Source organism: Mya arenaria, chromosome 15 (assembly GCF_026914265.1).
Source record: "Mya arenaria isolate MELC-2E11 chromosome 15, ASM2691426v1".
NCBI lineage: Eukaryota > Metazoa > Mollusca > Bivalvia > Myida > Myidae > Mya > Mya arenaria.
In genome coordinates, this window is record NC_069136.1 from 12,823,399 (window position 1) to 12,837,326 (window position 13,928).

Below are 13,928 nucleotides of genomic sequence, written 5' to 3' on the forward strand. Positions count from 1 at the left end.
ATTTCTTTGCGCATGTGCAGCAGTACTTCCTTTTTCCGGTGAATTTTGCAGGATTTCACGTAAACAACAGAGGGTTGTGGAAATCCTAATCATCTGCAATCATGATTGTCTTCAAGGATAGAATTACTGGTAGAAATATAACATGATTTTTAACTGCCCCATTTTTTGAGCCATAAACACAAGAAAGTTTGGTCGTAGTTGTAGGAATCGAAAATATTTCAACTGTGTTTAATATGTTGAATGATAAGTGTTTTGGATAAAATTATCACAGTTCCGATACTTGTGAGATGTATCATAAATGATAATGTGTATTACAACTACAAGTGATTTACTTTGTTTTATCGAAGACTCTGGAATATAAGTTGATTTTACATAAATGTGATGTAATTATTTTTTTCAGGTGATGAGTTGTTCAGTGACTCTTTTAAAATGAGCGAGGTATTTGATGGCCTGATGTACAAGGTTCATTGTTGTGTAAGTAAAGATTAAACTTGAATCACCATTTTACAGAATAGGTACTTCTGTCACAGTCACTAGAACAATTCATGGCCACATTTTTGGGATGTTGATCAGGTTAGGGAATACGATAGTCACTACAAGTTACAACAATTTATTATGATTCCATAATAATATTTCTACATACTAGCAAAGCTAAATATCCTGAAGTGATCACAGGCAGTTGCATTGACATGACACCCTAAAAAATTGTCAAAAGAGTAGCTAAAGAACACTGTATCCAAACCCAACCAGAATTTGTGACATTTTTATGTCTCACCAGTGCCTTTTCACCATAAATTGTGAAATTCTGCAAATTGGGAAATGTAAGTGCGGAAACGCCCCAAATTGGCAAATTCATCAAAGTTCTCATCACTAAGCTGTCTAAGACTTTTTCGTATGAGAGCATCTAGCTGGGAAGTCCAAAGAGGTCAGGGATGTTCTTACCTTACTTCAGATATCATTCATGCAACTGAATCTAAAAAAAAAAGAAAAGAAATTATGAAAAAAATATCTGGAAATTGGGAAAAAATGCTATTTTCCGCAATTGTGAAGTAGCCGATTCGGGACGCACGCTGTTATTTCACTTGTATGCATTGTGCAGACAAAATAACTATATTATCAGGTAAATGAAGGAAAATGTAGTTCACAAACACATTTTCAAAACCAAAGAACACCTAATAGATGGGTGTTTTACCTTTATAATAAATCTGATTATAAACATTTCTTAATTAGGTCATAGTTGCAGGGTTTTCATTTAAGGAAAGCATGACCAGGCCCAAATGTAATTTGAGAAGGCCCAAGTAGCAAGCATTGAAAGTGCGAAGTGAAACTAACGGGGTGTGGGGGCATGCTCCCATGTACTTTTTTTAATCTTCAAGGCATCTCCTGCGTTCTGAGCTTTTTAAGAGCATTATGATGGGCTTTATTTTTACAAACAAAATTTAACTGCAGACAACTTCCCTCTAGAAAGTTAGGAAATATTTTAGTTCTATAAAAAAAATCATTTTTTGAACGTTATCGTTTTTACGAACATCCACTTTTTGTGGTACAAGCTAAGCCATCAATTATTGGTTACACAACTGTGATCCGATTTGTATCAAACAGTAACAAATTAGTGAGATAATATTTACACTTTTAATACATATCTTTCCTGTTGCATTATTAAATTTCAAATCCAATGATCTACATGTATGTTTAATCTCAAAGAAAATTTAGACAATAAACATTTTTCTCTAAATCGAGGGAATCATGTATTGTATAAAGTAAAAACATAATTTTATTGGGTAAACCACTAGTGGTATTTCAGATTAATTTGTACTAATAAATCAACTTTGCACATTCGTTGTTTTTAAAATGAATAACGTTAGGCCTAAAAGAAATAATTGTTTGGTTAGGGTTACATCCTTGTCAAAAATAGGTAGGGTAGGTAGGCCTTTTTTTTAGGCCTTAACTTCAATAATTTAAAATTAAAAAAATGCTGGGTCAGCTTCTAGCAACGTTTTTAACAGCATTGTGAATGGATTTGAATAACTCGTCGTTGTAATAGATATTGCAGTCAGCGAAGCCCTACAACTGGAATGAGTAAGAATCACTATAAAAAAAAAAATGCAAAAATTTAGTAATAATATAATTAAACTTGTGTACAATACGAGAAATCAATGTCTGAAATGCATGGGTAATTACGACAGCATTCTTGTGTAATACCCGAGGTTGAGAGAACATGTGTTCTTACAGTAACAGCCGTAAAACTGGGTCATATCACATATGATGCCATAATCCGTGTATTCATAACAAAATACTTGATAAACGGACGTAAGGGAACATTTTTATTGCCGGATTAACATTCAATGTTTGCAAATAGAGGTGACAAATGACATGTTTGTTCAAGCCAGACTTTTGTTTACTACATCAGGGCTTTTTCTATAGGACCCACGGGTCCGACTATCGGACCCATTTCCAAAGCAAAATATAAGATATTTTTCCCAATCTACAGAAAAAAAATCCCAATAAAAACAAAAAGGTCTTTTTACCTGTACTGGTTCATTTTCAACATCTTAATAAATTATGCGATGTAATGTTTTTTTTTATAATTGAACTCGGAAATAATTGATTTTCATCACATTCAGAGATCGGTATGAAATATTATCTGTCATGATTTATTGCAATAGATATGATTTATTGCAATAGATATTTACACCCCAAGGATTGATATTTCAGCAATTTTGGGTCTTTTAAAGGGAAAATAAACTCATATTAAATCATTTCCTAATTCGCAGGAGACTTAGACAGCTTTTTCTTTTAACTGTAAAATTTCCCACTTTCAGCATTTTCACGACGCAAAATTTCCCAAAATGTCTAGGGTCTTTTTCCCAATATGGGCAGAAAAAACCCTGTACATCGTAAATCAACCATTTTAATGCATTTCTAAAGCATTGACCTGTGATGTCAGTCGCACGCGATCAATGGGATAAAATTATATATTTATTTTATTATTAATGGTTTAAAATAGCTAGTGATGTGTTTGGGGATTTTCCAATTAAAACAAGGCAAGAACGCCCTCAAACATGCGATGTGATATTTGAAGGCATGTTGTCCCCAGTCTCTTTCAGTCGCGATTTTCGGAAAATCTTGATCTTAACATCGTGACGTCATTTTTGCAAGTTGTATATTAATCAAAAATCCATTTGTTGCGAAAAAATAAGCAACAGCTACGAAATAAATGCCCGTAAATTACGATGGTGTATTTTTGTTGAGAATTTGAGCTGACCAAAATTCCCTTTGAATCCGTCATTTTAGCTGGCTCTTAATGAAAACCCTGAGTTGTGTTCAAATTAAATCACATGATAACAAGATTTTCAGAAAATACCCATGTGACCTACATTTGACTTCATAAATGTGAAGTATATTTAATGTTATTTTTCTATTTTGAATGAACTCTAACAGATAACAAATTTGGAATAATTTGTTTTTATTTATTAAAATTTATTTTCAACCTAACTGCAATTGATTTCAATTAAATAAGGTGAAGCCAATGCTATAATTAGAATCAATCATTGTCATCATGGTTATGTGATTGCCAAGTCATTTAATTGGATCATCGTAGTCAGTTGATTCTGGTCGTCTTTGGTATGGGGGTTACGCCATTACTTTAATGTGTAGTAATCATAAAAAAATAAACATCTTCAAGAAAATAAACATCTTCAAGTTATGGAATCCAGAACTAAGTCAAAAGAATTTCCAAAAAAGAAAGACCAAAATTATTTGGAACATGATCAATAATCACAAAACCCAAAATATAAACCAAAAATTCCAAGAAAAAAATATCACCAAAAATGCTCATACTCCACAAGTTTGACATGTTAAGACCCTCTTACGGACGATGCAGTCATCGAAATAAGACTTTTGGATGGACAAGCCCGAATTCTTATACTATTGCTTGGCCTCAGATGTGAGCAAGCCGCGACATTTTACCAGTGTAGGGCTTGTGGCCTTGTGTTAATTTCGACCACTGACGATGGTGTTTACATAAAGCTCATAACTTATTTTTTAACCAATTGTCTCTAAACAACATAAATTCTTCTCAGAATAGTTTCAGAAAATGTACAACTTCAATACATTTCCATGAACAAAATGGATATTTTAAGACACAATCACCAAAAAACCCAAGGTAGGCAATTCCTCATCATCATCGGAATCTTGTGTTTTAAACAAAATTTTACCTGTTTCAGACTAATCTGTCAGTTAGGCATGATAAACCATTCAATAGTGTTTTTTGATGAACTATTCAATCCAAACTTGTTAAGTGTCTGTGACATTGCTGACCTAGACTGGTTGCCTCATTTAACAAATGTAAATAGAATGGGGTTTGTCGAAAAATGACGTCAAGCAGTATCAAGTATTTCGTTAATTGGCATAATTTTTTAGCTCTACTGGCCAAAGGCCAGAAGAGCTTATGCGATGGTAATGTGTACGTAGTATGTGCGTCCGTGCGGTCATGTGCGTCTGTAAACAATTGCTTGTGAACACGATACAGTCTTCAGTTTTGATTGTATCTCGATGAAACTTGTACAGTATCTAGATATCCATTAGAGCTCGGTTCCTTTCGAAAACCAGCCAGATCCGCCCATGCATGCCTAGATTATGGCCCTTGATAGTATAAAAAAATGCTATTGTGTAAACAATTGGTTGTGAACACGATACAGTCTTCAGTTTTGATCATATCTCGATGAAACTTGTACAGTATATAGATATCCATTAGAGCTTGGTTCCTTTCGAAAACCAACAAGATCCGCCCATGAATGCCTAGATTATGGGCCATGAAAGTTTTAAAGAAATGCTTTCTATTTTTAGCCAGGTCTGCATGAGCGAATTCTATTTTTAGCCAAGTTTACATGTATATGTTAATTCAAGTCTAGAGTTAAGGGAGACAATTTGCAAGTCTAGGATTTTGAGAGACAATTTGCTTTTTGCTTTTGCAGTTGATTTTGTGAATTACTCTGCCTTGTTTTTGTTGAAAGCCCAAAGGCCATTTTTTAGCTTTAAGTTCTGTAGTTTGCGCATTCATCTTAACAAAATTGGTTGTGAATGTTTAAGTTATGCACCTGGTGTCATTACTGGCCACACCCAGGGTTTCACAGGTTTGGCAAACATAAATCTGGAAAGGTTTGAAAATCTTTTTGTGTGTTTGTGCATCCATCTCAGCACAATTGATTGTGAATGTTTGTTCAAATTGATCAATGTTGTCCTAGGATGCCCTTGACTTTGACCTTTTGACCAACTTTTTTTAACTTTTAAAACTACAGAAAATTTTACTATGAGTACAGTTTTGAAAGCATTTTTTTTTGTCAGATGACTTTTACTTGGCACATATTAAAATAGTTCATGCAACTAATCTGCTTACAATACTTTCTGGGCTCAGATGTTGAACGTGCTACGTTTTCAGGTAACCCAAACACAAAACATAAAGTATATGTCTGTTGCCTTTTACCCATACATACATGCTCTGGATTGATATGACCACAAAAGCCATGCCAGTAGAGCATAGGCCCTTTTGAGCCTCTTGTTTTTGATAATGGTGATTTTGAATATTAACTGTGTGTGCATATGGTTGTAAGTAGATTTTTTTTAACACTCTAGGTTGAATAGAGGTAAAACACGTCTGTTTGTTGTGGAAAGTCTTTCAATTATAACCATTTAGGTTTAACTTGCCCAGACGGGCAAATTGGTTACCAAAATAAATTGGGCAGCGGTATTTGTCGAGCCCTCCATTACACTTAAATTTTCAGTTACTCTGATATCTTTAAAATAAACCCAATACAGAAATTGTACCTTCCCTACCTGTGACTGGCACAGGGAAGGTACAATTTCTGTATTGGGTTTAAGGTATAAGGTTACACACCACCATTGTTATTCCCTATATAATTCATTGTAAAATTATAATTTTTAGACAACATTTAAAGGCATTTTGAGCGAATGCAGGCTATGATAACCACATATATTCTTAAAGTACAAGCTTTAAATTAACTTTTAAGCCAATAAAAAAGGGTGGTCAAGTTATTCGTAAGAAAAATCACTTCACTTGAAAAACAAACTCTAAAATTTGCACCGTCCGCCATGACAGTTCTTCCAAAATGACCTTTCAACTATAGGGCAGCGGTTTATGCTTTAATCTCTACTTTAAATGATAAATCAAGCAAGAATAGATACTTAAGGTATAAAAGTTTCAGGAATAATGATATTTTTGATTTACAGTGTATTGAGCATGTGAAAACATGTCTATCAATCATAAGAACATTTTTTCTTATTGAGAATTTTCCACACAACGGAAGTACATATGACGTAATGGTGACGTCATTCCTATAACCCTTACCACAGTTTAATTTTACTTTAATTTGTTAATAATTTATGATTAAACTGATTACAGATGACAGTAAAAAGTGGAGATGCTCTTGATCCCTCAGCCTTCGGATTAAACCCGTCAGCAGAAGAACAAGAGGAACAAGTGGACGATTGTGGGCAGGAAAAGGGTCTAGACATCTGTTTATTTCACAAAGTTGAGGAATGCCCAGCTATTGATTCAAAGAAGTCCGTTAGCAGCTACCTGAAGAAATACTTGAAAAAGTAAAATAATTATCATGTTTCTTTACCAATTATTTTTGCAGACTAGTTTCTTGTAGTAGTTTCAAGTAAATAACCCTATTGATTTTGGGGTCATTCGGTTCAAAGGTTACTATTGTATAAAAGCTATAAATATACTGATAAAATATTGAATAATTTGAAATCAAACATACCTACAACAAAAGTCTGGTCAAACAATTCATTTTAATTAATTGAAAATGTAGGTTTACATAAAATCAACATTCAATCCAGACTTTCAACCTTTTAACTTTAGAAATTATGATCCCATTTCTAGGGACTTGTATACCTCCAAACTGCCTTGAACAAAACAACTACTTTTGGTTACATGTACTTCAAAGACTGACATCTCATGCACTGTTGTCACTATCATTTGATATATTCATCTTGTTTCATTCGAAGTCACTGAAAACATTCTTACTTGCAACTTTCTTTAAGACGAGAAATGATCCATTCATGAGAGTCTGAGCAATTGTTTCCATTTAAAAGTTTTAGTTACAATGATTGTATCAATCTTGTAAAGATTTTATTCGTTTGAAAATGTCTTTGTTTTTATACAAAACTTTTTTATGTCTCCCTTCAGTCGATACTGTACTGTGTTGTTCACCTTGCACTAATTAGGACTCTGGGGCACTTCTGTTCGTGTTTTAAAATGTATACTTTGTCCAGGCACTTTCTTAAAAACTGCTTCAAGCTATTAATGGAAACATGATACATAGATGTGAAGTTGTGCACTTTGCAAAAAATAAAACTCAGCCGCACTTCATTACAGAATTACTTCCCATTGTTCTGATTGAAGTTTTTTTGCTGTTTATTTTACAGTTTGGCCAAGCATTTGCAAAGTGACGAGTGCCTCAAGGATGCACTTGCCTCTTTCAAAAAAAACTTTCAAAACCCAAAGGATGTCATGGAGAAATTTTCTGACTTGTTCGATGACAACAGTTCTTTTTATTTCGGTAGGTAAAATTATTGATTTTTATTTTATGAATTCAGTGTAATTCAAGGACTCTGTGTAAGACATTATCTGTTCTCACTCAAATAAAAAGGATGTTTTATAGTTTTAGCGAAGACCACAAACAAATTGATATTTTGTTTGTCTGGTTTAACACACCTGTTCTGTAAAGAATAAGCAATGATTTTCATAAAACTGGGGTTCTTTTGGGTTTGCAAACATTCTTAAGCTCACCTGCGCACAACAGGCTCCTTCCTTATGCTCAGTGTGAGTTATTGTGATAGTCTATTGACCACCTGTCTGTCGTCAACATTTTCCATCTAACTTCTTCTCCACCTAAAGCAGTGCCAATTTCAACCAAACAACACAGAAATGTTCCTTGAGTGGTCCTCTTCCAGATTCCTTCAATTTAAGTTTTCCATACAGAAGTTGAGAACTATGATTGCCAAGTTTTTATTATAATTATTTCATTTTATTGTTTTACAATCAAGATATCAACTTCAAATTTCACAGTAATAATGTGCTCTTATGTGACAAGTTGTGTGACAAGGTATATAAATCCACTTTAACTTAAACTTTTAAAAAAAATATATATTTTTTTATGTTTTTACATGGGCTATAGTTTGGGCGGGTGCGCCTCCAGTATGTTGGATCAATAACTTGATAAACATAACTTGAGAACATTTTGTCAATTCAGGTGAGCGATAAAGGGCCATCTTGGCCCTTTTGTCTTATGGTTATTATATGTGAAATATTTATATGTAACTGGGTCCTGTATGTTGGTATCTTAACCAGCCTGATCTTAATGGCTAACGTTTTATTCAGGGGAACATTTTGACCCAGGAGAGAACAACTCTGCACCAATGATTGGCAAGTGGGATGAAGATGGTATGGGCCTTGACATGTACATATTAAAGGACTCCTTGGAGGAGGAGAAATGTTAAACAGTAAGAAACCTTTTAAAATATTACTTATTTCATCATTATTGATTTTGTCGTGTCATAGACTGTTTGAATAATACATGTAGATAATCCTATTCATACATCTTGGTTCTAGAGACGACCTACATGTATTACATTACTACTGACACTTTATGAGGGGTGATTGCGAAGTTCGTGTAAATGTACTGTAATTTGTGCTCTTATCGTTGATAAGTGAATGAAAAATACACAACAATTATGTTAAATAAATTACAATACTCATGACTATGCGCTAAAAACGTAAACGACGTCAATTAACGTCACACATCATCCATGTTCAATGAACGACACACTTTTTCTACGTAGTCACCAGGCAAGGCTACACATTTCTGATGTCTCTCAATCCACTTGGTAAATGTCTCCTGGTACCAGTCTGTGTCAAGTTGTGAAACATTCGAAGGGTTGCCAATGTCAAATCAGAAACGTCCTAGAAGCCCTTGTCCACGGAGGGACATCTTTATCTCGGGAAAGGTCCTGAAATCCATGGGTGCTAAGGCCTAAAAAAAAAAATTGTTTGGTTAGGGTTACATCCTTCTCAAAAATAGGTAGGGTAGGTAGGCTTTTTATTTTTATTTTTATTAGGCTTTATGTAAGAATATCATTTTAATCATTGGAGAATAGTGTTAAAGCTATCTTCTGTATAAGGCCTAAAAAAAAAAATACATTTGGTTCGGGCTACCCGACCCTACCTACGGAATAGGCGCCGACCCTAACGTTTTTATAGTCAGTTCGAAAAAAAAAAAAATGAAAAACTAAAAAAAAAATGAAAAAAAAATTTTGCTTTATTTTTTGCTTTTCAATATGTAGTTTAAAACCTTAATTGCTTATATAGAAGATAACTTTAACACCATTCTCCAATGATGAAAATGACATTCTTATATAAAGCCTAATAAAAAAATAAAAAAAGCCTACAAAGCCTACCTACCCTACCTATTTTTGAAAAGGATGTAACCCTAACCAAACAAATTTTTTTTTTAGGCCTAAGCATTTAAGGTTTAAACTACATATTGAAAAGCAATTAAAAAAAAAACAACGATAAAACATTTTTATTTATTTTTTCATTTTTTTTTCAAATTGACTATAAAAATGGTAGGGTCGCGCTATTCCGTAGGTAGGGTCGGGTAACCCGAACCAAATGTATTTTTTTTTTAGGCCTAATCAGTGTGCGAAATTAACATTTTGACAATGATAGCCAATGGGGCCACAGACTCTCAATGATTCATAGCCCAAGCTAAAGTTCTGTAGCCCTACCATAAATTGTGATAAATTTTAATCTTACACAAAATTAACAATAGTAATTGAAAAAAGACTTGGAAATTATTCTATTTTATTCAGTATTACAGTTTGACAAAGTATTGCCACAAGCAAATCTCAAAATGTTCTTTTCATTCATTTCAAAGTCCTCATCAGAGTCGTATGCTGAATCGTTGTCAGAATCTTCAGCCATAGGGGTGCCTGATGGTCTAGCTGCATCCAGGTCAACTCCCACTTCTTGCTTGTCTTCTCCCTCTGTCTGTTTCGCCTCTTCTTCCCCCACCTCCTTTTCTTCCACCTCCTCTTCTTCCTCAACCTCATCAATAATTTCAACACCTACTGGCTTGTCTTCTTGGCCTGGTAGATGAACTCTGAGGAAAAAAAGCTTTGTTAAATGGCAACAGGTTGCATATTTTAATTGAAAATTCATAATTTAATCTTATACTTTGCAACAATAATTGGGTATAACTTTATTATGCTGGCAGTTATAAGTGTATTGAATATGTTTATATAATACATTGTACTAATTTAATGAGCAATAATTGGTGCAGTGCAAGTCCCATGACTTAAATGACTTACCGCCCACAGGTCAATGGCGGGTGATGGATCAAATTCCTCCACATCCTCGGTCTCAAGTTTTACTACCATGACACCAGTCATTGTTTCACTTTTCATGTGATTACGGCGATCTAAAATTATAACATACAATTTTATAAATCAGTATAAAATTATTTTTATGCAGAACTTCTAATTGGCTTAATTAAAATACTAGACATGTTAGTCCCTTTGGCTTACCAGTTTTCATAAGCTTCATTTGGGAGAATGACCTCTCATTGAAGACAGAAGTTGGTGGTAGGCTAAGCACGAAGTCTATCAGATTAAGGGCCGCTATACTGTACTGAATAACGGACGCTTGCCAGTACTGTTTACTTCCCTTTGAATAGCGTAATCGAAGGGAGATCACTGCGACGGAAAATATACAATACCGGAAGTTAGCAAACGGTGTCATTGTTTATTATTCCATGTCGGTTTTTATGATTCAACTTACGAGATTTTCATCGCCAATCGGACGATCGTTTGCGGTTTTATCGTCGCCCGGGCCATTATTTTATCGCCACAGGCGATAGGGCTACCGTTAATTTCGCACACTGCCTAATATAAAATTAATAAATTGAATATTTTTATATATACGAATATTTTATTTTTATATCATTGTAGTTTATTAATATATTTATTAGTTACATTCGTCTCCGAATCATATTGATGAAGCCAAGTTTCGTCTATTGTTATTATCCTATCAAGGAATTCGTCGCCTTCGGCTGCGTACCGATCCAAGAATGCAGCTGAACACTTTGCACGTGTCTGCTTTTCTTCATCCGACAGCAACTTTGTAACCCAGCGCACACTGACTTTCAACATACCTAACTTTCGTAAGAATACTATGCACAGTTGAAGGAGATATGTCGAGTTCACAGGCAATCTGTCTCATCAAATTTCTGTCTTCCCAGATAATACCCCTCACTTTTTCTCGAACACTAGGAATCACGATTGAAGGCCTACCTTCTCTCTAATCGTCTTCAATCAAATTTCTGCCATTCTTTAATCTTTCGTGCCATTTGTAGACGAATGCTGGGCCAAACTCCTTCAAAGTATCGCTCATTTTCAATATGAAATCGTTTCAGCTTCCCATTCCGATACAAAATTTAATGATGCTCTGTAATTCAACGTCTCCTGTTGACGTCATGACACAGGTTTGGTTTCCTTGACTGTTCAAACAAACAAGCTGCTATTTTCAAACCGGATGTAGTAAATAACGATGAATTTTACGAAATGACATTGACATTGAACGTGCAAGAATTGTGCAGAGTTTTGACGATAAGAACCATGCAAGTGTATAAATTGCATTACTTAAGATGAATGAATGATAACAAGTATACACATTTCAGCGTGTGCCGACTAGAGCCTGATGCGTTGCCAAGGATACCGTTGTTATAGTTAGCGGATTACATTTCGCCTCATATTTTATCTCTAAATGGATTGATCTTGTGGATAATACAGTGCCAGATGTATTGGAATAAAAAATAAAAATGTTATGAACAATTTACACGAAATTCGCGATCACCCCTCATATAATTAATATAATAGAAAGCATTTGTAAAGCAAATGCCATGTGTGAGCAATAGGTTGCCCTCTTTACCAAAGATGTAAAATAATTACCAACCTTTACAATGAATAGTAAAAATTAGTATACAGATATTCTCCGGAAAGGATTTTAATCATTGTTTGTGTATGGTACTGAGGCCTTCAAACTTGATGTTTAGGTTTGGCGTGACCAGTAGGTCTTTAATGTGTGAAGTTTCTTTGAGTGATTACTTGACATTATGGTTGTGGGTGTTACTAGTGGTTGACCCCTAGTGGTATTGAGGTCATCTGGTCAAAAGCTTGTCTGAGTGGTAACTTGACAATGCCTGCACTAAGGGTCCTGAACTTATTGTGGAATTTGGGCCTGACCAGTAGATTACTTGTATTTATCTTGAGGTCAAATCAGCTGGCATTTGGTCTATGCATTATTTATTCAATTGTCAGTAGGGCATAATGTTTGACAAACATCTCTTGTTTCAATTTTCTTTTTTCCCTTTGTACCTAACACTAAGTTGAACTCAATTTTTTCCCTGTATATAAGCTATGTTGTCATGCTGAAGGCAATGGAATTTTATTTAGTGGGCCATTTCAATGAATAAAAATGTTTAGTTGTAAGTAAAATTATCTTAAATCTGTAAAAACTTCACAAATGCCAATACATTGGGGGGGGGGGGGGGGGGGGGAGGGGGGTGTCCAAACTTTGTGTTTATTTCCAATGTTTACTATATTGGCAGTAAGACATTTACAGTTTACCAATAAAATTCATTTTGAGACTTGATTGGACAATTCCCTTGCAGGATTTTACAGAAGAACGTATAAGTACATGTAGATCATGTGTAGCCAAGCACTGTGAACCAACAATTTACAGTGATATGGTTAAACAAATGTTTAATATACCTCTTATTACTATTTTTCAGATGAAGACAACTAAGAAATTACATCGTCTTACATCATCATGTGATGGAAAACAACATTAAGTCATTATATTGAATTATCTGCGCAAGTTCACCGAGGTACCAGACTTCGCTTATGCTGTGAAAAATAAGACCTTCACCCCTTATAAGTGCATAAGTTGTGTTTGGTATGCAGAGGGCAAACATTCTAGGATCAAGATGTTTAAAAGCATAAGACCTATTATGTTGTGTTTTTTTCAAAAATAGAGAGTTTTCAGTGCTATAAAACATCGTTTTGCTTATATAGAAATACTTTACCTCTTTTAAATGTTTCTGTGCAATTAGTTTACAGTGAAATATAATAGTACAATTTTTACCATTTATGAGATGCCCTTCTGCTGACATTTTGAAGGTAAATATTTATTATTCCCGTCTGTGTTATTATTCATAAATGTCATTACTAAAAAGAAAGTGAAAATCAGAAATGTTTGTGTTATTCCTATACTATTTTTTGTCTGCGCTTAATTTGATGCTTGCTGTTGTTAGACATTATTGGTTCATCTTGTCAATTTGTTGAACGATCGCTTTATATTCATAGTAACGCTTTAGTAAAAAGTTTAATTTATTAAAGTTCTCCTGGGGCAAGCGGCGTCCAGTGTTTGTTTTTAACTAATCTCTTAGAATATTTGTCCAATTAAACATGTATTGGCATAAAAGGCATATCACTAGACAATGTAGAGTTATCGCCCTTGATTTTTTTTACCTAATATTTGGTCATGTCCGATCAACAGCTTGAGAAGCCTTTCCAAAACGAACAACCAGTTATCACCAAGCTTGGTGTCTTTAAAACAGAAGCATTTTTTGCGACAGCTGCTGATCTTGTATTTATTAATATTTCTGAGTTTTCAAAACTTGGGCATACATACATGTAGGCAAAGATTATGCGGCTTAAATTTACAACTTTGTGATTTGTGACGCTTGCACAGTCCCAATCCAGGATACTTTGTGGAACGCTCGGTTATAAAAATGGTTGGAAATAGTAGTCCGTCGAACTACTGAAATTTAAAACAAATC

At 34.3% G+C, this 13,928-nt stretch overlaps 1 protein-coding gene across 1 annotated transcript; it reads left to right on the forward strand.

Annotated features, from left to right (window-relative positions):
* On the forward strand, positions 1-13,504 carry LOC128220135 (translationally-controlled tumor protein homolog). Its single transcript, XM_052928407.1, has 6 exons — positions 1-129; positions 401-474; positions 6,422-6,618; positions 7,456-7,589; positions 8,411-8,532; positions 12,879-13,504. Exons 1-5 carry the CDS (start codon positions 102-104, stop codon positions 8,527-8,529), a joined length of 552 nt encoding a protein of 183 aa, XP_052784367.1. The 5' UTR covers positions 1-101; the 3' UTR covers positions 8,530-8,532; positions 12,879-13,504.
* Positions 13,505-13,928: the final 424 nt, after the last annotated feature.